The sequence below is a fragment of the Phodopus roborovskii genome, unplaced genomic scaffold (assembly GCF_943737965.1).
Source record: "Phodopus roborovskii unplaced genomic scaffold, PHOROB, whole genome shotgun sequence".
NCBI classification, from domain to species: domain Eukaryota; kingdom Metazoa; phylum Chordata; class Mammalia; order Rodentia; family Cricetidae; genus Phodopus; species Phodopus roborovskii.
Genome location: NW_026126412.1, coordinates 9,112,385 through 9,135,921, shown reverse-complemented (window position 1 = coordinate 9,135,921; position 23,537 = coordinate 9,112,385). Strand labels below are relative to the sequence as shown.

Sequence of the window (23,537 nt, the reverse complement as noted above, 5' to 3'; positions counted from 1 at the left end):
CAGGAAACCCCAGTCTGCAAAAAGCTCCGACTTCCCACCCTGGCTGAGTACTCTGTTAGCTTAAGAACTGGTATCCAATTCACACCTTCCCACACATATCCATCTTTTCATATATTTTGAGCTGAAAACTGAGAAAGCTCATTTGTGCTTGGGGATAAGTTGCTTAAAAAAAAACATGATAAAGTGGAATCATTTGGACAGAAAACATTAATTAAAAGAATGCACCACAGACACCGCATCACTAAGAAAGCCAGTAACTTTACTGAATTGTCTGCAAAATACAAATTATACCTTATTTCCAGCAGGAGAAACTTTTGAAAATTTCCCACTTTAATTCACTACAGACAGCTGAATTTAAGTCCCTTGAGATACACAGATGTGGTTTAACTTAGGTATAACATCTTGTCATCTAGTGGCGACAAAGTCCAGCTTATGCCGCTGTGAGCCTCTGTTTGAATACTTGTTGCAAATGCTTGTATGCCCTCATTTACAAGCTATTTAATTACTCTCATTGAATGGAAACAAGTCCTCAGAAAAGGAAAAAGAAGAAAAATGACACAGCAAACCATCTGAAGCAATCCAAGTCCTATGCCTACAGTGACCCGGGTCTGTTTGCTCCAAGAGTACACTGCTTCACTCAGATCACAACAGGATCCATCACTTAGCGAACCTCCTTGAATTAAACTGAGGTATGAATCAATTTGAGGTATGAACAGGGAAGGCAAAATGCAATACCCGATTAGGAAAATAACCAAAATGGACAAATTTAATGCAGAAGATATGTGGCTTGGATTGCTCCACATCTTTGGTTAACACATAGTAAGAAAAGCCTTTAATTACATCTGTAGTCTGAAGCATTCTACCAGACACCAGTATTCAAGCAATCTTCAAAAGATCTGTAGTGGCAGGAAATTAACGCCATACAAGTGACGAAACCATAGCAGATGGCACAAAGGAAAGCAGATGAAGTATGCCATGCTTAGGCAACAGCCTTTATTGAAGGTTCAAGTGGCTTCGTCTTCAAAAATTTTTTTTTAAAGAAAGAAATACAAAGCATTTACTCTCTGGGGGGAAAAACACACAGGAAAGGGATCAAGTAGTAAAATGGTATCTCTAAGGTAAAGGGTAGGTATGTCAAAAACAAACACAGAGAGGTGCGAGAGGGCAGACATGGTCTTAAAACATGTATTGGGATTTGTTTTGCAATTCTCACTTTAGTTAACCTTTAGATGATCTAAAGATGACAGGCATTTTCATATTCATCATTACAAAATGTTAAATTCCACCTTTGGGAAAAAAATAAGCCATTTTACTAAAAAACACAATTTTAAAAAAGGTTGAAATAAACAGCCTCCTCACATCAATGCATACAGTATACAGGTTGTGCAGCTTGCATATGCTGCCACACCGTTACCAGTGGTTTTCAGCTTACTGTTACCAAAATTCTGTTAAAATAGGACTAGGTATAACAATACTTGCAGCCATGTAAAATGCCACTTACAGTTCTACTTGCAATGATGAATGTTGTCTAAAATGCTACTCTAGGCCAGGCAATGTAAAATAATCCCTCAGAGCTCTGCCCAGACTCCTGGACACAAAGGACTTTCTGTGATTAAAAAACCACCGTACTAGATTTGCAAATACAGTAAGTGGTGAGTTACAGGGAAGGCAGAAGGGTAAAGACAGACAGACACTGACTGTTCATAGAGTGTGACTGGTCACAATAAAAATTGTGCTTCTCATTAAATCATCTTTAAAAATTCTTAGATTATCCCTTTACTGTCTGCTACTGCTTTGAATTCAGTAGTGGGAAGGAGGTGACTGGAATCCATTTTCAAGTGAGTCTGTTCTTCTCGAGTTTGTAAAAAACTATTGTCAGAAGTGCTACAAACAGCAGAGGCCTTTGCTGGCACATTCGCTTACTCTATCTTTAGCATTAGAAACTCATGTTTGCTTTTTTGCCGAGGCAAATGGCAGGTAAAATTTAATATGGCTATTTCTTCATATTTTTATATGACCCTTCCCCACCCACTGGCAAGATTCTAATGATACTGATAAACTAATGTATTTTGAAATGACAAAGAACATTTGTGATGCGCTTGCATATTTAATACGTACTAAGTTATAAACATGAATCGTCAGGATGGAATCAAGTCTAGAGTGAAATAATGACTGATTTTCATTTTCACTTCATGTGCACACACGGACATGCAAACAGGTGTATAGATAACCATGTTTGCAGGGATGTTTTCCTATTTTTCTTCTGCATAAATACTAGTCTTCATGTTCCATGGATACCTTTAGTAGTGGGATATATATGAAATGACTGATGTCTTTATTTTATTTTTAATATATAAAACATTACTACAAGGCAGGCTAGCATCCTATACGGATACAACCAAAGGTGCATCGTGGTCTAATCATGGATTGCAGATCAAGTTAAGAAAAATATAGCCTCGTTAATAAGGTCTTTTGGCTTCTGCCACCCAGCGGCAGCCTTTTACAGTGAGAAACACATAGCAACTATGCAGGTAAAAGGAAATAAGAATGGATGAATGTGTCCTACACATGATCTAGCAGGACTGATTTTTTTTTTTTTTTTTTTTTACCATAGTCTTTGCTCTGCATGTCAGTATGGATGACTGGAGATGAATCGACAGATCTTCACATTCCAAGAGAAGGAAATCTCTTCCTAGCCTGAAATATCACTTTATTAAACACTATATATTGTTTCTTTATGGCACTCACTTTTAAAGGGTCTGAAAACTAATCCCTCACACACAAATATTAGACAAGAGTTAAATTATCATGAAAATTAAAAAAAAGGGACATAGAGAAAGTTTTTGAATGGGAATTCTTGAAATGGATATTAAATCTCTTTATTGAAGAAAAAAAATAGATGCCATACATGCTTTATGCAGAAGTGACATTGGGGGTCCTGACACACCAGGCTGTTCAACGGGTCAGTTAAAATCACGAAGGTGGACGACAAGTAACCATCCCTTAACTGTTTTCCTCCTTTGTAGCACCTGGTCTTTCACATTTTTCTTCTACAGAAATCTGTAACTTATCCACCAAGTAAACTCACATCTCTTGTTCCTAGGGCCCAACTTGCAGGACATGTGACCCAACTTACTCTGGGCATATTTCTAAGAAATATCAAATTCAAGGCTGAACATGAACCATGTAAATTTAGAATATGGGCAAGTTAGGATATGAACTTACTGAATTCCAAGATGCGTGGTGAAATGGAGATATCTGAAAGGGGCCCTGCTTTTGATAAAATGCAAAAAAAAAAAAAAAAAAAAAAAAAAAAAACAAAAAACAAAAAACCAAAAAAAAAAAAATCCCAAAAAACAAACAAACAAACAAAAAAGCACCAAAAAAACAAACAAACAAAAAAAACAACAGAAAAATAGTTTGAAAGAAACCAATTAGTATATACAATGGATGTCAGTTGACCCAATAATTTGCTGATGTTCTAAAAACAATTTAGGATGTTGCAATATAATATGCTCTAACCCCACAGGTTATCCTTTTGACAGCTGACCTTGAACTTATAAAATGTGTGCAGAGTAAAAGAAATCAGAAAGAAAATAGTTACTCAAGTGTGCAACTGCACAAATATACCCCCCTCCCGCTATTAAGAAAACAAAACTTCTGCCATTACCATAATATTATATATATTAGAAAGCTATACACAAGCATGTTAATTTCACAGATTTTTAAAAGATTCTTAATATTTTATATAATTAGAAATACACATTTCAAAAACAAAACTTCTACAAAGAGAAAACAGTTATGTTGGTTAGCAAAGCATGGAGTTCCTCATGGCTTAGGGTAGTGCTTTCTATACAAAAAGTCCTCTGTGGGTTTTTACAGGACTGTTTAAAATATTAGCGAAGCTATTGAGGGGAAAAAACACATTTTGGCTTAAGTAAACTACAAAAAGCCACAAATGCTTTGCAAACTCTTTCTTACCTTTTATATGAAAATAAGCAAAATGTAATGTACATATTTTTATATTTTTTTATTTAATAAGAGATGCAGACCCAGATTTATTTAATTAAATACGTTAGCTCTCAAACGCCACACTGTTTTTTTTTTTTTTTTTTTTTTGTTTTTGCTTTTTTTCTTTTCTTTTCTTTTAAAGTAGGTATGGTCCTCTTTGAATGGTTTCTGATCCTTTTGAATGAGTGCCATACACCAATGATATGCCTGCAGGTTTGTGAGCTTCCTCGGGATGTTAGGTGACCGGGCATGTTCCTAACATTTACCAATGGCCACCCCTTGCCGGGTCTGTCCAAACTTCTATACATTTTTCTATATGTTGCATAACAGCTGCTCTCTTTCAGTAAAGATCTGCCGCTTTTGGCAAATGTTTCCTTTTGTCTATTTACATGTAAATAACGTTGAACCTGCAACATGACACTATCTATTGTAACATACATTTTGCAAAGGAGCACAACAGTGAAGAGAAGTTAGCCTTAAAATCTATTTTGTACAAGTGTTCTGTTGTACAACTCAAGTGCTAAGCTTATCTCAGCATTTCTGTTTATCTTTATACTGTATCACTGAGGCAATTTAAAAGTACTTTTACAAAACAGAGTACCTGACGGTTTTTTTTTTTCCACACACGGCACATATAATGCATATCGACCCCCCTTCCCCATTAAGGTATAGCACACACACACACTGCAAGAAAAAAAAAAAAACTATTAAGTAATAATGTGATCATGTTGCCCATCCTTCAGAGAGTCGCATGCGCTTGACTGAGGGACTTTCCCTTTCGTCTGGCGAAGGTCTGGTGAGTCCAATGGGGGAGTGGAATTCGTTCCGGTGATCCTCCCGGTCGCTCCCATCGTAGGAACTGCTACAGCTGCTCAAGCTATCAACAGGAGACCTCCCCGCCTCGTGGCGCGTGTGTTGTGGGTATCTCGAAGGAGTGGTGGTACGGTCTCTAGGAGGAGAAACAGGTTCTGACTTGATGTTGAGGCTTTGAGTAGAAGGCAGGGAGAGATTTGAACTCTGAGATAAATGAGTGCTAGTGCAAGCTCTGTAGGAGGAAAGGAAACCCAGTTACAGATGGAGGAGGCCTGCAGGCCCCAGGAACTCACATTACAAACATATCAGTTTAACGACTTGCATAGACTCTAGTGCATGCCCAGAGTGAGAAGGGCGGCTAGGCACCGAGTGGCGTCACTGCCTAGAGCAGTGGAGAATGCCTGTGCCTGGTGGGAAACATGCTACTTAACTGGTCCAGGCCTCATGAACGATCTGTAGCCTCCAAGAGACTCTGAAACCATATAGTTTCTTTTTCTTTATTCTTTTTTTTTTTTTTTTTTTTTTTTTTTTTTAAGGTTTGAGACATGATACAAAAGTCATTCTATGTTCATGGAATTTTCCCTGTATCATTTCCAAATGTTTGATTTTCTAAGCCTTGGGGGATGGTGCTTGGCTTTGAACTAGCCTCTCCTGGTTTACTAATGCCTGCATTTGAAAATTATTTTTAAAAACTTATAGCGATATAAGCTTCGTTTCCTTTCAATTAATATGCCAAACAGGTGGAGTTATATAGTACTAAGGGAAAGTGAACAGTTTGAATTCCAAATGAACACAACATAGAAATGTTATACAGCATAGATAACCGATGTAAAGCTTGGGAGGGCAAAGGAGGGGCCAAAGACTGAACATTATCTGCAGGAAATTTAAATATCAGTTTAAAACATCTCATTAAAACTGATACATAGCTGGACTTTCTTTATCTTTCCCAGTTGCATGGGATGAAAATCTTGTTTGTAGTCCTTGTTTCCTCTAACCTTACTCTGGCTAAGCAGGAGTAATGATGTACACAGGGCTGTACTCTTCTTAATTTATAACTAATATTATTGGGTGAATCTGTTGTTTCTTAAGGAAAGGGTGTGGGAAAGAAGGATGGAACATGCTATTACTATCCTTCTAATGCTCACTGATTTCCAAAGAATGTTTTTTGGAGACTTTAGACACGATATTCTGGAAAAAGAAGCATTAAGCTTTAAAGTGTTGCTAGGCAATCAGTGGCTTTGATCAAGGCAAACTGTGGTCACCTTGCATCAACTTTAAGATGTTTTTGTTGTTGTTGCTGCATTCTGATTGCCAGAGCCACGCTAATCCGACTGCAGTTGTCAAGAAAGTAAGTAGTCCCTTTAACTGAGGGATACTCACAGAAAATAATTATCTGTACAGGCACATGAATTTGAAACAAAAGAAACTAAGCCTACCTATTCAAGTATGTAATTGTGCTGATTTCTAATGGGGAGGACTAGATGTGTCTTTCTGAGCAGGGAACAGCGTGAGTACATTTCAGAGAAAAGTGGAATAATTTGGGGCTGGCCTTTTGGGAGATTCGGTAAGGATTAGGGTGCACAGATAGATATAAAATTAGTCAGAAGCGAATTTATCTTTGAGTAATGTTTTATACAAAAGCACCACCTACTGGCAAGGAATTACTTCCCTCTTATTAATAGATGGGCTAACATGGAGGACACTATAAAGAGAATCCCTTGCTGCTTTAATGAGCCTGTCTTTCTTTGGCAGTCTGAGCACTTAGACCAAGATCTCAATCCCAGTGCTCACTGTTTTCCTTCTCTGTTTACTCCTGGAACTATTTATCTGAAGCTTGTTATTTTAGTTTACATTAGTTCTTAATTTTCTGAGACTTTTAATTAAATGATCTTTAAATTGAGACTATGTTGAGATGGGGCAGAAAAACCTGGATTTCAAAGGCTCCATAATGGTGGACTATTTTATACTGCTTCAAAGTCATTTAATGATTCATTTTGATGTTTGAGGAAATCCTCTTTTGATTTCTGGAAGAAAGAGTTTTCCTGGCTCTGGGTATGAAGAACCATTTCACTAACATTTAATTAAACGCTTCTGCTGTGGATCATATGAGCACTTAATAATGAATGTCAATTAGGAGGCTGGAAATGACACAGCACATCAGTAAATACTTTTCTTTACTCTTTCACATTTTAATTTGCATTTCTCTAAACACAGTAGAAAGGGAAATTTTCAAAAACTTAGTGAGTTGGGTCATAGGTAACTTATCTATGTCAATTAAATTAAAAGTTATGTGAGTAAGATGATGTTTCTTTAATGCCACCGGAAAGCTGAACTACCCTTTTATTTGCTTCAGTTCCCAATATCAATGGCAGTGTAGAAGTTTAGAGGCATCTTGTTCCCCCCAAAAGATCAAAGAACTTCTGGTGGTTATTTTTTCTAACTGGAACAGTTTATCAGGTGGTGGAATTTCATTTTGCCACTAAGCATATAGAAAAGTCTATTCTGAGCTGTGTAGTTGAGGGAACTAAATCTACAGTAAAGAGATATAAATGGCCTTTTTTACCTCAACGTCATTTCAATGTAGTGTAGAGTGCAACCCAGAGTGGCTAATCTCTGCTGTCAAAGGAGTACTTTCTTTACAAAAATCAGCATTCACACCGTTTAACTGTCTGTATGCTAGTTTGTTCTTGATAACAAAACATAGCCACAGACAACTGTGAGATGCTACAGATATACGTAGGTGACAGAGAGGTAGGAGGAGAGGCGGGAAGGGGTCAGGTGTATAAGGTACCTTGTCAGGGTCTCTGTGCTAGTTCCAATCCACTACACAGGATTTTAAACTTGGAAAACAACCTGACCCTTCCTCAAAACCATTAAGAAATAAATAGGGATTTTTTGTTTGTTTGTTTTTTTGAGACAGGGTTTCTCTGTATTGCTTTGGAGCCTGTCCTGGAACTAGCTCTGTAGACCTGGTTGGCCTCGAACTCACAGAGATCTGCCTGCCTGAGATTAAAGGTGTGTGCCACCTAATGCTTGGCTTTTAGGGATAGTTTTATGTAAGTTCCCCTCACTCTACCACCCCAAGAAAATTAGGATTTCCTACTATATTTATCTTCTTTTTCCTCTGTGAGACAGTCTATGTATGCCAGTCTGGCCTCAAACTTTAGGAGTTTGACCAGTCTTGGTCTCCTAGGTGCTGGGATTATAGGTTGCCACATCAGGCTCACTTGAGTCCATTGTTTTAAAGATTCATTTTATTTTTATTTATGAATATATGTGTATGTCTCTGCATGAGTTGGTACACTTGTGTGCAGATGTCTAGGGACCAGAAGAGGACACTGGCTTTTCTGGAGCTAGACTTACAGGTAGTTGTGAACCACCTGACATGGGTATCTTGGGTTTTGGGTAATACCAGTAAACACTTTTAGTTCCTGAGCCATCATCTCTCCAGTCCCTGAGCCTCACACCTCACTTTTTTTTTTCCTAGAGGCTGGGTTTCATCACATAGCCCTGATTGACCTGGAATTTACTATATAGAGCACACAGCCAAGAAACCTAGCTTTTAAAAGTAATCTCCATTTAATCTCTCTCTCTCTCTCTCTCTCTCTCTCTCTCTCTCTCTCTCTCTCTCTCTCTCTCTCCCTCTCCCTCTCTCAGTATGTATAGAATACTCTCATCAATGAAGAAAGTTAGTGGACAGACTTCCAGAAAACAGGTTGTCATTTTCTAGACAGCGATCAAAAGAATACCTAAAAGTCAAGGTCTGTGTCGGTAAAATTGTGACTCCCTCAACTAGAAATGGCTCTTCCTACATAAAATTAGTGTGTGTGTCTTGTCTAACTTCATCATATAAAATAGATACTACAAAGTTTCTCAAACCTAGCCTTGCAGACAATGCTGTAAAGGATAAAGTGGACATTTTGGTTTTCATGAACAAAAATGAAGAGTTTTACTATAGTTTGCAATTTGGAGAATTACAGTATTCATTTTAGGATTCTAAAGGTATTGACTTTGGTGGAACTAAAAATCTATCCCATTCTTTGCTTAAAACAAAGTATCTACATACTAAACACAAATCTGTTAGACCCTTTGACTTGGAAAATATATCAATCCTTTTAACTGATTTAATCTCTAAGACAGTGGTTCTCAACCTTCCTTTGCTGCGACCTTTACTAGAGTTCCTCATGTTGTGGTGTACCCAACCATAAAATTATTTTATTGCTACTTCATAACTGTAATTTTGCTACTGTCATTAGTCATAATCTAAATATCTGATATGCAGGATATCTGGTACACAACCCTCCCAAAGGAGTTTTGACCCACAGGTTGAGAACTGCTTCTCAAAGGAATTCAGGCAGTTTATATGCTTTATTTTATATAAACATTATGCTCTGGAGTTCTCTACAAGACAGCATGTAAGGAGACTAGATGACTTTTCTGAAGACACCTTACAAACAGCTACTGTGAGAGGGGATGAAGGAGGAGGCATATGGTGACAGAGGAGGAGAGAGAGGCAGGTGGTGGTGCTGTCTATAAAGATGTAAAGACTTGGTCATCCTATCAGTGTGAGGTGTAAGGGAAGTGACTGAGTACAACTGCAGCTCATAGACTAGATTCAGATTATGCACAAGAAGATCTGGTTTTGGAAGAAAAGGGGGAAGGGTTGATCCTTGGCTGCTGGAACTCAGTTACCCTTTTAGTCTTAGGGTACCACTCATTCTCACGTGAGGGTAGTAGAGAATTATGTTTCCTCATGTGATAATTTTTTAAATTGTGTGTAGGGTCAAAATAATGAATATATGTATACTCTCATAATTAAAAATGATCTGGAGTCATTCTCAAGCAAAGGAAAAATGGCATTCCCATAAAATGACATGGCATAAAATTGTATTATGTATTCATTTATCCTGTGTATGTGAGCCAAGTGCATGAACATCTTTAGAAGTTTACCCTCTTCTTCCACTATGTAGGTCCCAGTAATCAAAGTCAGGTTGTCAAGGTTGTTAATGAGGCTTTGTGACAAGCACCTTTAGCTATTGAGCCATCTGGCTGGTCATTATTTGGCTTGGGGGGATGGAATTTAGTGCTATGATAGATGAATTTTGTGAAAAATTAGAAAGGAACAGTTTCCCTTATTACTGACAAGTAGGTCAGTACAATGCTGTGTATATATATATATATATATATATATATATATATATATATATATATATAAATTGTCTGGACAGTATTATGTACTTAGTGATAATTTCCAGAAGAGTTATTGCAATTAAAATCTACTTGCACTGGAGAGAAGATTTAAATGTCTTAAAAAAGAGCATTGTTGACCAACATTTCATACATTTTTAACTGCAGCACTCTTTCCAGAAGGCACAGCCATAATGCCACATACATTTGTTTTATTGTGCACATAGAAGGCTAGATTTCAATGACAGAGATGTCTCCGTGGGATGGCCATACCAAGTGACTGTTGAGTGGTATCTGAGATCTGTGTTACATCAATACTAAATGAAGTTCAGTGGGGAAGGGGAGAATAGAGGGCAAGAACGATGAAGTTATAGTAGCAATTCGTGACTTTTATTTGAATAAATAGATCTTTCTAGGCATAGAGATACAGAACGAGTTAATTAATATTACTAACTCATAACTAAAATGGCTCAATAGAAAACTGAATGTGGGGTGGGTATTTAAGATGTTTCTAAGGTATGAGAATTCATCTCTAAGTAGTTTTGTCCTATTTGTTTTTAAAGATTGAATTGTGTAATTATTATTTCAAATTAAAATGAAGTGTCTTGTTTAACTGTTATAAGATGAAGTGCAAATTGTGGATTCAGGGCATTTTAGAGTTTGAGTTTCCCCACAGATAAATGACAGAAGTCATTTCTATGATGCATCTCAAAGCTACCACAAGGGGGCAGAAAGATACATACTTTGACCAGAAAACAACCAAAGTTATTTTTATACCCAAATTCAGTAATTAGTATTGCATGTGTTAATTAGTATTTGCCCATATATTTTAATAAAATGGATATAACTAGACAACTATCCTGCTAATTAACATTATACATATTTAAAGCCTGTACAGAAATCAACAGTTGATTCTATGAACATTAGGTTCTTATTAGAGGAAAAAGTATGTAGTTTGTGCTAAGTGAGAACCTCAGCAAAAAATGTAAAGAATTATAACTATAAATACCTTCAAAATTTCCAAAAAAAATGTAATCCTGCAGAAATCTAATCTAAAGCTCCATCACCAACAGAGGTAGAAGAACACAGAGCCTCACACATTAAGGAAAGAGTGTGCTTAACTATTAGTGCTTCCCAGTCACGTAAAAACAAAAACAAACATGAAGCGATATCTAAACTACCTGAAATGTGATCTGAAAGTGTCTTTCACAGAAATCACGTTCTACATTCTTTAATAGATACAAAATCATGTTGTTAAAGACAGGACTTTATCATTTAAAAACACAACTTATGGTTACGATAGAAAGACACAAATATTGCTTACCCCAACTGACTGAGGGCAGATGGCGGCATGTTGTGTAGGTGCTGCTGTTGCCAGCCAGTTACAGAGCCAAGGTGAAGAGCACTGGCAGTGTTGAACCCAGATAGAGATGACAGGTCTGCGCTGCTCAGGGAGTACTCTAGATGAAGGAATGTAGGGGAGGAGGAGACAGTTAATGTGGAAACCGTCAAGTGGCAAACAAAATTAAACAGTTTCAATTTCTAAAACATGCTTAAGTCAAATGTTATGATTCGAAAAAAGAAGAAGAAGGAGAAGGAGAGGGAAAGGGAGAGGGAGAAGGAGAAGAAAAAGATGAAGAAGAAGAACCACCAGGGATAATTTTAATTTAAAAAGAAAAATATTATCACCCAAGTAAGGATTTCACAAAAGATTTCAAGTGGCAGCTCCTGCAATTATAGTTTATTACACTAACTTTGTTTAAAAGTGTAACGTATACACTTGTTTCATGGTCTAGAAAGATTTTTTTCATTTAAAAATCTCAAGAAAGTGAGCTCTGTATTACAGTAAAGAGACAGTAGCTCATTTTTCTTGACATTTTGAATTTACTTTGGGGAAACAGAACTTCCAGGTACTTAAAAAAGCACTGTAGACAAACGCTTTGCCTTCGTAAAGCATGTAATGGTACAGTGCGGTCTGAACCCAGGCACCACACAAGCTCCCTACAGAGTAAAGAAAATAACTCCTAAAATATGCTTTTCAAAGAAGTGTTTACTGTAATATTTGCACATAGCAAAGCTACTCACCAGTACCATATGTTGTTGAAATGGCTGACGGATACCCTCCCATTCCTTGTCCTGGTAAAGTAGGAGTTGCTACGGAAACCACTGGGGTAGCCAATGACTGAGCCGACTGGGAGTTATTTATCCTTTGATTCTTTTAAAGTAAATAAAAGGACATTATAGATGTCAGATTTTAAAAAGTTCAAAATACCAGGTCTCACTATTAGTTTTTCACATAAAGAAATAAGTTGGTACAAAGCTCATGAAATTAATCATTTAACATGTGTCTCTATGAACTCTGCCAACCCTATCATTTACAATCCTTCAAGAGACCAGCTGTTGCCATAGTAACCCATTACATCAGTATCTCCTAGGCAACTGAACTAGTAACAAGTACCATAGCTTTATTATGGGTAAAAACAGACTATGTTGAGAACTGATGAAATATGTATACTGTACTGCTATTGTTTCAGTTTTTATTCAAATGCAAATTAAAAAATTAAAATCAACCACAGTGGGTTGGTTTTATGATCAGTTAGCTCTATATGCTGCCGAGCTGACGGATATGGATTCATGCTGTATTCTGACCAGCAGGTGGTGCTCTGACCACTTTTTTCAGCTTCTAAACTTCCTTTCAAAGAAGGCAAAGTAGCTAATGCCAGTAATTAGCTCCTTATAACAAGGAGGTAAAAGATGCATTCACTTAGAATAATGGTATTTTAAATCTTGAAAAATAGGCATTTTACTGTTTGATAACTAAAGAAATATTTTTTTGTGTGTTTGGATTTTAGAGTTAGTTCAGTCTGAAAATATTTAAAACATGGCCTTTAGTTAAAAGGTGGGGACAGGGGAAAAAGGCCCACAAAAACCAGATGTTCCTTCTCATCTGTCAGAGACCCTAGGAATTAATGATACTTAAGCATAACCAATAACCTCATTCAGTAAGGTAAATTTAACATCCTTCCATTTGATCCTAACTGGCACCTTACACTAAAGTAGTTTTGTTACCCTCCTGAACATGCCCTCCAAGGGAAACATTCTTACCACTTACCAACAGCAGGTCCACATCCTCAGGCTGAGAGCATGGGGAAGGAGTTTATTAATTAGTGTCTGTAAATATTTGTAACTGTGAAATCTTTTCAACAAAAGGAGAAGCATCCCCTGATACACACAACAGTTTTAGCAGCTTTGTACACCAGACTCCAAAGACATCTCCTTAACAAAGACATTCTTTGTTTCCCTTAGTGAGGTGCTGGTCCCGAAGGGAAGGCAATCTATCTGGGTTTCAGCACAGGTCAGGGTCTCCATGTTCATTATTTCACCACCATATTTTGATAAAAAAATAAAAGGACTGTACTTTAAACCCTACTTGCTAGAGGGAAAGGGGCTCACATCTGACAACCAGAAGAGAGACATGACCTGCCACTTGCAGAATCCATGGGAATGCATCAGTTTTAAGGGATGAGGGATAAATTTGCTGAGAAACACTGCTTGCCATGCCTGGCCCACACTGACTGCATCACTGTGGGAGGTTTTATTTATTAGACCCAGTCTTTTCTAAAGGGAATGTCACATATTATTTGATTTTTGCTAGATACTAAAAAAGAAATGAATATAATAATAAACCAATCAGTTCACAGAACTATTTTACTCTTAAGCATGCCGCAGAACAGAGAATTCTAAAAAACAGAAAGAAATATTTGTAGAATAATTTAAATCTGCCTATTAAATCTTTCTTACAAATGTATAAATGTTCTCACTGGTAAATACTGCTGAGTTGGAGGACATTATTTATCATCTATCTGTCTTCTATCTATCTATCATCTATTTTTTACCTACCTATCTATCTTTATTTTTGAGTTTGATTCCACAATATTCTTAGGTATGAGTTTCATAAGCAAGAAAATGATACAACCTTAGAATATTACAAATGCTGAAGTCTATATTTTATATTTCTATATTTTCCCTTAAAATATGTCACTACATTTTTTTTTTGTTATAAAATATAACATTGGTTCTCAAATTTTCTTGGGCTTTAACAAAGCTTGTTTTTGAGGGTTAGTAGTTTTCTTAAAGTACGTGTAGGCAAAGATGAGTTGAGACAATGCAAAGGCATGTGGTCTGTTAGATATTAAAGAAGTGATACCTAAGAAAGGGATTTCCAATTAATATATGAAATTTCTTTTCGGAATGAGGGTAAGTATTTTTCACTGTCACTATCGTGAGAACATAGCTCAACAATGTAAAAATACTTTCACAAAGTACTTCATAATTACTCTTCCTATGGGATATGATTTGATCAGTAGTAGAATGGTTTTTCTAACTATAAACGGAGAACCTTAGGAAGAATTGTTTTTTTCTTATTCCAGAAAAGTAACCCCGAAGAAGAATTTATTGGATTTCTTTTAATATAGAAAAGGAAAATGCAACATCAGTTAATACAGTCCCATCAATAGGATTAAAAGCACCATTAGTCAATAGTGTTAACTGTCTGGTTTGTCCTAAGAAATTCATATCTAGACAAATACTAGAATAGCAAAACACATCCAGATAAGCTATCATCAACACACATTAAGGACAGAGTTGTGCATTACCACTGATGGCATCGTGTTCTTGCTGCCCGGTGGAATAAGAACTCGGAGATCTGGTTTACGGTTATTCATCCCTAGATTCATAGGGGGAGGAGATTTGGCTTGTATATTCTTGTTCAAGTTACCAGGTGAGACCAGCAGACCTGGTGAGTTTCGGGGGTTACCATATCCATTCCCTGTTAATACAAAACAGTGACAGAGTTCAGGGAGAAATCTAGATTCAAGCGTGTTTTTAAAGAACATTTTGTATGAGAATAAAAGGAAAAGCTTAACTGTGAGACATCCATAGGAACACACAAAAGCTCATAGGCTGTTTTAACTGCTGCATGAAAGGCAGCAACCCAGTTAATTGTTTCATACACCTTTGGAAGAATATTAAAAACTTTTTTTTTTTTGTGAGAAGAGAGGGAATCTTTGTTAACTTGATCAGAAATCTACATATCATATGCTTTTTCCCCCCTATTAAGTTCATCTTTCCCCTCCCCCGGAAGAAAGTCAGACAGCCAGTTCAGGATCTAAGAAAAGCACAGAATTGGTCCTGCACTTTAATTGACTAGTTTGGCGGAGGCCGGGCTGGAGTGACTCACTCTTTCAGTTTGTTGGTTTGGGTTTTATTCTGTGTGTCTGTGCATCCTTGGATGAAGAAGGGGCAAGGCGGCAAGGCTGTAATTTCTAGGGCAGGCGGGAGGAGGGGAAGCTGCACACACATTTACTGTTCAGTCTCCCCAGCTCTCAGTGAATACTCTTCATGGTCGTTCTTGTATCTGGTTCACCATTCTCACCAAGTTCAGTACACAGCCTAAAGCCTTCCTTGCATGATTTCCTGCTCATGAAAACCTTCCAAAGTGACAGCACTCAGGCACTGAAGCTATGATGCTGCCAGTGAAATCCTGAGTCAGTCAGACACATGGAAAGCCACTAATTGTGAAGAAGGATTAGGGTTCTCTTAGGATCTGATATTCAGCTTCTTCCTAACAAAGTGGGCATTTGAAAGCTTCCACTTCCCCTGACAGAAACAGCGAAGGAGTTGGGTGGAAAGGCAACTGAACTGGAGTAAGAGCTGACTCAAAAAGCTCTCTGCTGGTTTCTCGTGGAGAATAGGAGAAACCCACCGCTGGATTTAGTAATGCTCCCTAGATAACCAGGCAGTTGTTTTCCAAGGGCCACTGAAGGAGGTAGTTAAACTTCCTTGTTATTGTCATCATCTCAAAAGACAAGTATCTATTACTCTTAGAAGGATGAGACCAAATGCTACTCAGTGAGGAGGGAAAGACAAAGCTATAGCCTTGCAAGGCTCTGAAATTCCTTTGTAGTAAAGCAGTGCACACTTGTGTACAAATAAACAAGACAACCTAAGGCATGGTGCCTGTAGAATAATATAGATTATACATGATTCAACTTCTATGGGAGAACAGGTTGCCTAATGCAGGTTAAGGAACTACTTTACTTCTCAACAAAGACGTAGTTAAGCCTATGACTTGGGTGACAGAGTATGGGTTGGGTTAAAGAAGGATTTTACCCACCATCCTTAGGAAAGCTGGGAGGAATGTGAAAAGGGAGTGCTCCATGGAGGACTACAGAAGTCGGATTGTGTTAATGTGGTAGAAATGGAGACCACCCAACATTTCAGAGCAGAGACAGAACTGGCTCCTGAGTGGTCATATCTATAGGCACTAAGAAAGCCTGGACCTGGAAAAGCGCAGTGGCATGTATCATTCTTGACACTATTGCAATGGTTTCAGGTAGACAAGGAGATGGGAAAGGAAAGCACAGGACTATTTGAAGAAGATTCTTACTTGGACCTTCTGCTAAGTGGATATTAATTGTACAAAGTAGTGGTTTCATTATGACATGCTCAAGCATGTATACAATATACTTTGATATATTAATCCTTTGTTGTCCTTTCCAACCCATTTTGGCTCCTGTCTCCTTAAACTGTCCCTCTGGGGGATAATTTTTGGACTAAAATCTAACTGGAGCATGTGATCCAAAACACATTTGTTCTTCATATCCAATTCATTTATCTGTTTGTTTCATGAATAAATATATAGGCTGAATATATAAAAACTGCAAGATTCAATCTTACAATTAAATTATGGACAAAATTAACAAGTTTCTTGAGGCAAAACTAAAATAAAACAAACGAAACACCCCCAATACATGTGTCAACTACCAAGTAGTTGCTTAAGAAATTTGCACTGAATTTGAATATAAATTAGTCTTCTATTATAAAACATCAAGAAAAGTTGCTAAATTACAGCTAGATAAATATGTCAAAACCCAATTATCTGTTATAGTTAATTTGGACAGTGTTTGGTAGTAAAAGTTCTTATATAAAACAATACATTTACCTTTTCTCACCACGAGAAATATAAACAAATTATATTTCTAAGAAAAAAGATAGGAAAGGGAGGGTACTCAGAGGAGTTTTTTATTTAATGTGTCTCCCTGGACCATTATTTTGTGTTAGGGCCTTAGACTGAATTGTGGAGTCTCATGGATAAAAAGGAAATGAGAAAACCAAGAATTTGCAGCTTGCATTCCCGTCCCCTGAAGTTCAGACCGGCACACTGAGCTAGCTACATGTGTCATGTACATGTTAACCCTGGGTGAGAGATGGTTTAAATAAACAATCAAATGGAAAACTAGCCTAGTAATTTCAAAAGAAGAAGAAGAAATGTCAGTTAAGCAGTGCAGTGAAGCCTGAACAGATGAGAAGAAACTAAAACCCTGCCTGGGTAGAAGCCGGTGCTGGTTTGCATGGAGGAGTGATTCTGCTAAAAGGAAGTAAAACCGCTTCGTAAAATGTGCTGTCCTGAGATATGACAAACACAGGGCCAGTGTGAGAAAATGGAAAGGCTTCACGGAGGCTGTGACAAGACTCTTTAAAAATATTTTCTATGGTAAGCTCAGAGACATTCCAAAAAAAAAAAAAAAACCCTCCGTCTTTCTGCCCACATTTTAAAACAGCGATTTGAGGCAGCAGCGGGAGGGAAAAGGGAAACATACATGCACGGGTTTTCACTCAGTAAACACCTCAGAAATAAAAGCTGAATTAAAAACTGTTCTGTTTCTCCCTTGAAATGTTTCCTGTTATTTGGAAATTACACCACTTTAGAAGATTAGTTACATATTTTTAAGGTATTTACACATTGAATGTAAAATATTTTCAGCTCTGATGACATTTTTTTACATTTATATTTTTAGAGCATAGTTATTTTTATGAACAAATAAATTCTATTTTTTATGAGTGAATTTCTGCTATTTTTAGCATATTGTGCCAGCTAGCATTTTGGAGCCGTATAATAACCATTTATGTTTCCAGCCACCAAATTGTTATTCTTTTGGCATAATATAGATTCAGGAATGTGAGACTGTGGACCCTAGACCAGTGATATTGAAACCTATCATTTGGAAATCAATGATGAATACATGTGTGTGGTTTATTGCTAAGAAGAGCCTGCATTTAAGCTGGCTGGGAAACCACAGCCTCCTCCTCACTCGGAATGCTTTAGCCCTGTGTGGAAGCTACTGTCCCACCTTAAGATAAATTCACCAGAGAGCATGGTCACATTTAAATTCAGGGGCCAGGACGTGGGAAATACCACTCTCAACAACCTTCTAATATACAGATTCAACTTTCCTGATGCTGTGTTTTAAAATTATACTCCACTTGGACAATTATCAATTTAGACGTGACTGTATGCAGATGTCACATTCTTCTGACCACTTAAAAGGACACAAATTATAAAGTACGGCAAATGGATTTCCTGATTATAGATTATAGGAAAATGAGGTACAGACCAACTTTAGAGTCCAATGAAGCTTTTTATGGTCTCATTTGATTAAAATATTGTTTCTTATAAAACAATTTAAGCTTTCATGATGTAACTTATGTAAAGGATAGCAGATTCTACTAGTTGCTACAAGAGTATAAATAATCAAAATTAGTGTAAATATTCAAGATTTGAAATATAGTGTTAATTTTCCTCACAGTTAACTTAAAACATTTTTTTTGTGTTTTCTACTTCATTTGCTTTTATTCACTCCTATTTTAGGAAGCAGTAAATTCAGGGAACACACTCCTGGCCGAAGATATAAGGTGGGCCACTTGTCCTCGTCACACAGAGCTCAGTGGAGCACACACTCCTGTGAGCCCACCATTCTAAAACTTTCTTTGATTTGAACACTTGGGTATTGTGAGTCTTTTCATTTTCTTTTTAGTTTTTCTTTGAATTTTTCAATCACCAATAAAAGCACATAACGTTAGTAAGCCCAAAGCTGAAACTAATCGTAGGGCCCGGGGCTAGTTAATTTTTGCAAGGCAGTCTTATCTTCCAAATTGTAAACTTTGACCTTTTGTTCCCCTGCCTCCATCTTTATAATCTATAAGATACCAAATCTTTCTCAATTTTCTCAAAAAAGCCTGTATGCATTTTTTATTACCATCATTCTTATATAGCCTTCAATCCCCATCTGACTTAGTCTTTCAAAACTCTCCACCTATTAATCTGTTCTCTAGCTGAAGGATTCCTCTCCATGTCCTAAGTTGAGCTTCAGGAGGGTTTGAGCTGTATGTAAACGTCTGTGTAATGTGTGATGTTCTGCATCATTCTTAACTGCTCTTTCTGTCCTATTCTTTTTTCCCCCATATACTATTTAACACAGTTGGGTAAGTGCCCTGCCTGTCTCTCAGGACTTTCCATAGTTGACCTCCTGTGTCTAACTGTGTCACAATGGCCACAGCCAGGCTACCATGCTTTGAATACACCTGAGTCTTCCCTCTGTTACTTCAACAACTGTTAGTGTTCACTCTCCTCTTTAATTCAAATTTGTCTTTTAAGGATCAGCTACATTGGTGAGTCTTTCATAATGCCTTTCAGATAACATCTGTCCATACTGAACTGACTCTTCTAGAAACTGTCACTGCAGTTAGAGGCAATGACACTTTGTGACTGTTCGTTTGTACAGTGCTTCATAATATTGGAGAAACATTACAGAGTAAGCTAGAGGATTAGGAATTACTCAGAAATGGCACTAGATGAGTTACTGTGGAACAGGAAGTGATGACTGAAAAGGGAATGAATAACCTTAAATTTGAACATCAACAGTCTCTCCTCTTTATGCTACTTGCAAGATTCTTGTATTTGGATCAACATTATATTTTAGAGGCCAAGTATACCAATAAAACAAACTGTTTATCAGTTATATGGTATGAAAGCTCCAAAAACCATATAACTGTCCATCTACAAAATTTGTTTATAGGAGTTAATTGAACCCTCTTTTTAGCTTGTCTTACCTATTTATCATTTTATAACACATAGTGATATACTACTTGTAGTAGGATAAAATAAGGTGGACATATCCCCAGTGAAACAAAAACTGAAAGAAGACACAGATCTTTCAAACTGACAAATGTTTACTGTCACAGGTTCTCTTAAGGTAATTCTCAAAAATTTACTTAAGTGAAATTTCATGTAAAAAATGGTAGACAGTACCAACTAAGTAAACAGGGTTTTGTTAGAAGGTTAAGAAAGGCTTTTCAGAGTCAGGGGCACAAAATAGTGAGGTCTGATGAATCGTGACTACTTGAGGAAGAAAGTGTTCTGTGAAGGTAAAATACTGTTTTAGAATATGCCTTTTCAACATTTGGAAAAGTGGGATTATCTAACACAAGTGTCTCAGATTATGTTAACTTTATCCTAAACTCTTACCAAACTTTATCCAGTAGGAGATGGGCAGCAAAGGAGAGTAGTTGAGTGGTTAGCACTCTTAATCTGGTGTATTAGGAAACATATACATAAAAGAGGTTAGCCTGCTACCAGGGAAGCTAGTTAAGATGCACACACCACACAGCACATTGTACATCAGGTGTAGATGACACAGTATCCCTGGCTAGTTTACTGGCAGTCAGGAGATGGGCACAGAAGAGGCTAAGGTAGATTTGCCTTTTCAGTATAGAACACTGTTTCTTGAGGTAAGAGAAACCTAAGAGTAATGTGAATTAGAGGCAGACATTGTCAACTGACCATACACCAACAGCAACAGCAAACACCTGTAAGCATTATCTGCCAATCATGTGATATCAAAGGTGCACATTATCTCCTCCCCCTCAGCAATGCCAGGTAGCTGATAAAAAACATGGATAGAAAAGACCTCATAAGAATAACCCTGTGAGATATGAAAAGTATCTCATTATGCTGCACAGTAAGAGAAAAACAAAAACAACACAACAAAGAACAGGGAGGCCTAGTAACTTGCTAAACATCAGAAAGCCATTCACTAGTGGAGAGACATAATGTGAACTCAAGCATTATGTCCATGCCCTAAGTGTATGCTGCATTGCTTTATGAAAATGAACGTCTAGATTGTAAAGGCTTTCACACACTGTCTCATTTTAAAATCAAAGGATTATAAAGGAAGACAACTGTGAGACTGAAGACAGGAGACTCAGAGCTTCTCCTAAACTAAAGGAGATGTAGAAATCTGAAGGCCACATTACTGGGCATTAACAAATAGTAAGAATGATGCTGAAAGGTGTAGCCTAGTCAAATAGCTTGGGATCCGACAAACCCTAGGTTCAGTCATTAGCACCTCAAACTGAAATTAAGCAGTCAAAATAAAGCAAAGCAAACCAAGACATATTAAGACTTGTTTAGAAGAAAATTTTATATGAAAAAGTACAGGATGATGATGTGTGAAGCAAAATTTCTGGTCTCCTGGGTAGCACTTACAATGAACAGGACATGATAGGCTTAGATGTGAAGAGCCTAAACAGCTATTGTAGTATACCACTTGGGGTAGATGATTAGACATTCTTTAAAATGATATTTTGTAAAATTTAAATCAAGAATAAAGATGTTTACCTGTTTACTATCAATTAAAAAGACAAGCCTCTATTAGAGCCACTTAACACAACAGAATGTCTAGAATTTTATGGGATCTATTATTAGTTGTTTTGATCTAACTCAGAGGTGTGCCAGAATTGCTTTGTGTGGGGATTTGTTCGTATCATCTGATCTGGGAGAGTTTGGGGCACATTGCCACAGGAAAACATTAAGATGAAGACACAGCTAAGCGTTTCATGTATTGATTTGTTGCTTTTACTCCAGCTAAGTGTTTTCCTCACTTAGACTGCTTGTAATTTTAATTTTTTTTTTATGTTGGTGATTGAACCCAAGACCTTACATATGCTAAGCACATGCTCTTCCACTGAGTTATGCCCATAGCTCCTTAATTTTTCTTTTATTAGAAACATTTTGAAAATACTTTCCATACACTGCCTTGTTAAATAGGAGCTGCCATGTTTATGCAAACATTGTCACCACCATCAACCAATTTTACATTTGACTTTTAAAAAGCTTTAACACTACAAGCTAGCTTTTTAACCAAAGGTGTCATTTTATGTCTCAAACCTGCACATATATTCCTAGACATCTTTTGACTTTCTAGATTGCCGTCTCATCTCACTCTATATTGAATGCCTGAAATCCAGTTAAGATTTTGAAAAAAAAAAGTGATTTTCAGGTGTTGTAAATCAAAATAAGGGTTTTTATTTTGTTAAAAAAGAAAGTTCATTTTAATGGATGGCTCTAAGAGGCAACCAGGTAATATTTGGGTCAGAAGTCTGGAAATGACGTTTTTCTGCATGCCTGCAGTAGATGGTTTAAATCAGATCTACTGAAGACTAGTGATATGAGATTCCTGTCCCCAGAATCCCGTTTCTCCTCTTTCTGGGGCTTCTCAGTGGAGGTATAATAATGGTTAACTGCACTGTGAAGGAACCCCAGTGAGGCCTTGCTTCAGCTTCAGGTTTAGAAAACTACTCGAAGACGGTCCACCGTGGGAGCAGTGCATATTTCTAAAAGACTTGTCTCTGCTGTATTGCGTCAGCAGATAGGCAGTCTCAAGGGTTTTGCATCTAGCTTTTTTGACTTTGATGTTTGGATAACTGTTGCCTGTTTTCTGGTGTGTATGTGTGTGTGTGGAGGGGACAGAGGTTGACTTCCAGTTTCTCTCCTTGTCTCTATGTGAACTTGGAGGTGGGAATGCCCTGGGATCCTCCTGCCTCTGTCTCCCAAACAATGGGGTTATAGGCACACACTGCCAAGTCTGGCCTTTACATAGATTCTGGGGATTTTTCTCAGCTTCTTATGAATGGGTGACAAACGTTATGTACTGAGCTTTGTGGTGGTGTGCTATACACTTTCTGTGAAACTTATGCTTTATCAATCAAGTGGATATTGGCTTTCACAGAGCGTGTGCTGTTCCCTTGACCCTGAAGCAGAAGCAGAGGGCTTCAACTTCTACAAAGTAGTTTCCCCAAGGAAAGGGGATCCATGCCAAAGCAGCCTTGTGTTCTGTGTCCTGATCATCATGTGGGCCTTGCTTTGTCACCCAACTTTTAGTGAAGGAGGAAACTGAAGCTAAGGCGGCTTCTGCAATCACCCGGGAAGCAAATGTGAGAGCTTTGATACATATCCAAATGCAGGCCTCCACTGCAGTGCTACAAAGACCAGATGTTTGAAATTTAGCGTGCCTTGTGTATTTTCCCCCATCCCTGGAAAAGCCCCCATTCACAAGGAAAGCAGAGGAGGACGATCTGATTTTTCCATGCTCATGGGCTCTTAGACTATCTGGGTGCTTAGGGTACTGACTTAAAGGATAGTTTTTAATGGTACCATAAAAATGGCATCAAACCTTACTATCTTAAAAAAAAAACTCCACTTAACAGTGAATGATAGATTTATGACTCATTTAATTGTTCACTTCTTGAGATTTTTGGGGCTGTCTCTTTGATAAAAATGAGGGGGTGTCTTCATTATTGACACAATCGCTCTTTCTTTCAGTCATTTTTCTAAACAAAAATATTGA

General features: G+C 37.4%; 1 protein-coding gene across 11 annotated transcripts in view; it reads right to left on the bottom strand.

Annotated features, from left to right (window-relative positions):
* Positions 1 to 238: 238 nt before the first annotated feature.
* The window catches only part of Mef2c (myocyte enhancer factor 2C), a 164,088-nt gene continuing 140,789 nt past the window's right edge, over positions 239 to 23,537 (bottom strand). For 9 of the 11 annotated variants that reach the window (XM_051182808.1, XM_051182801.1, XM_051182803.1 and 6 more), the window contains 4 exons: positions 14,667 to 14,839; positions 12,097 to 12,226; positions 11,336 to 11,471; positions 239 to 5,056 (listed from right to left, as the gene is read on the bottom strand). In XM_051182808.1, the coding sequence (XP_051038765.1) occupies positions 4,735 to 5,056; positions 11,336 to 11,471; positions 12,097 to 12,226; positions 14,667 to 14,839 (761 nt within the window). In that variant the 3' untranslated portion in view covers positions 239 to 4,734. The remainder of the gene's footprint in view (positions 5,057 to 11,335; positions 11,472 to 12,096; positions 12,227 to 14,666; positions 14,840 to 23,537) is intronic. The other 2 variants (XM_051182810.1, XM_051182809.1) reach the window with 1 other exon arrangement.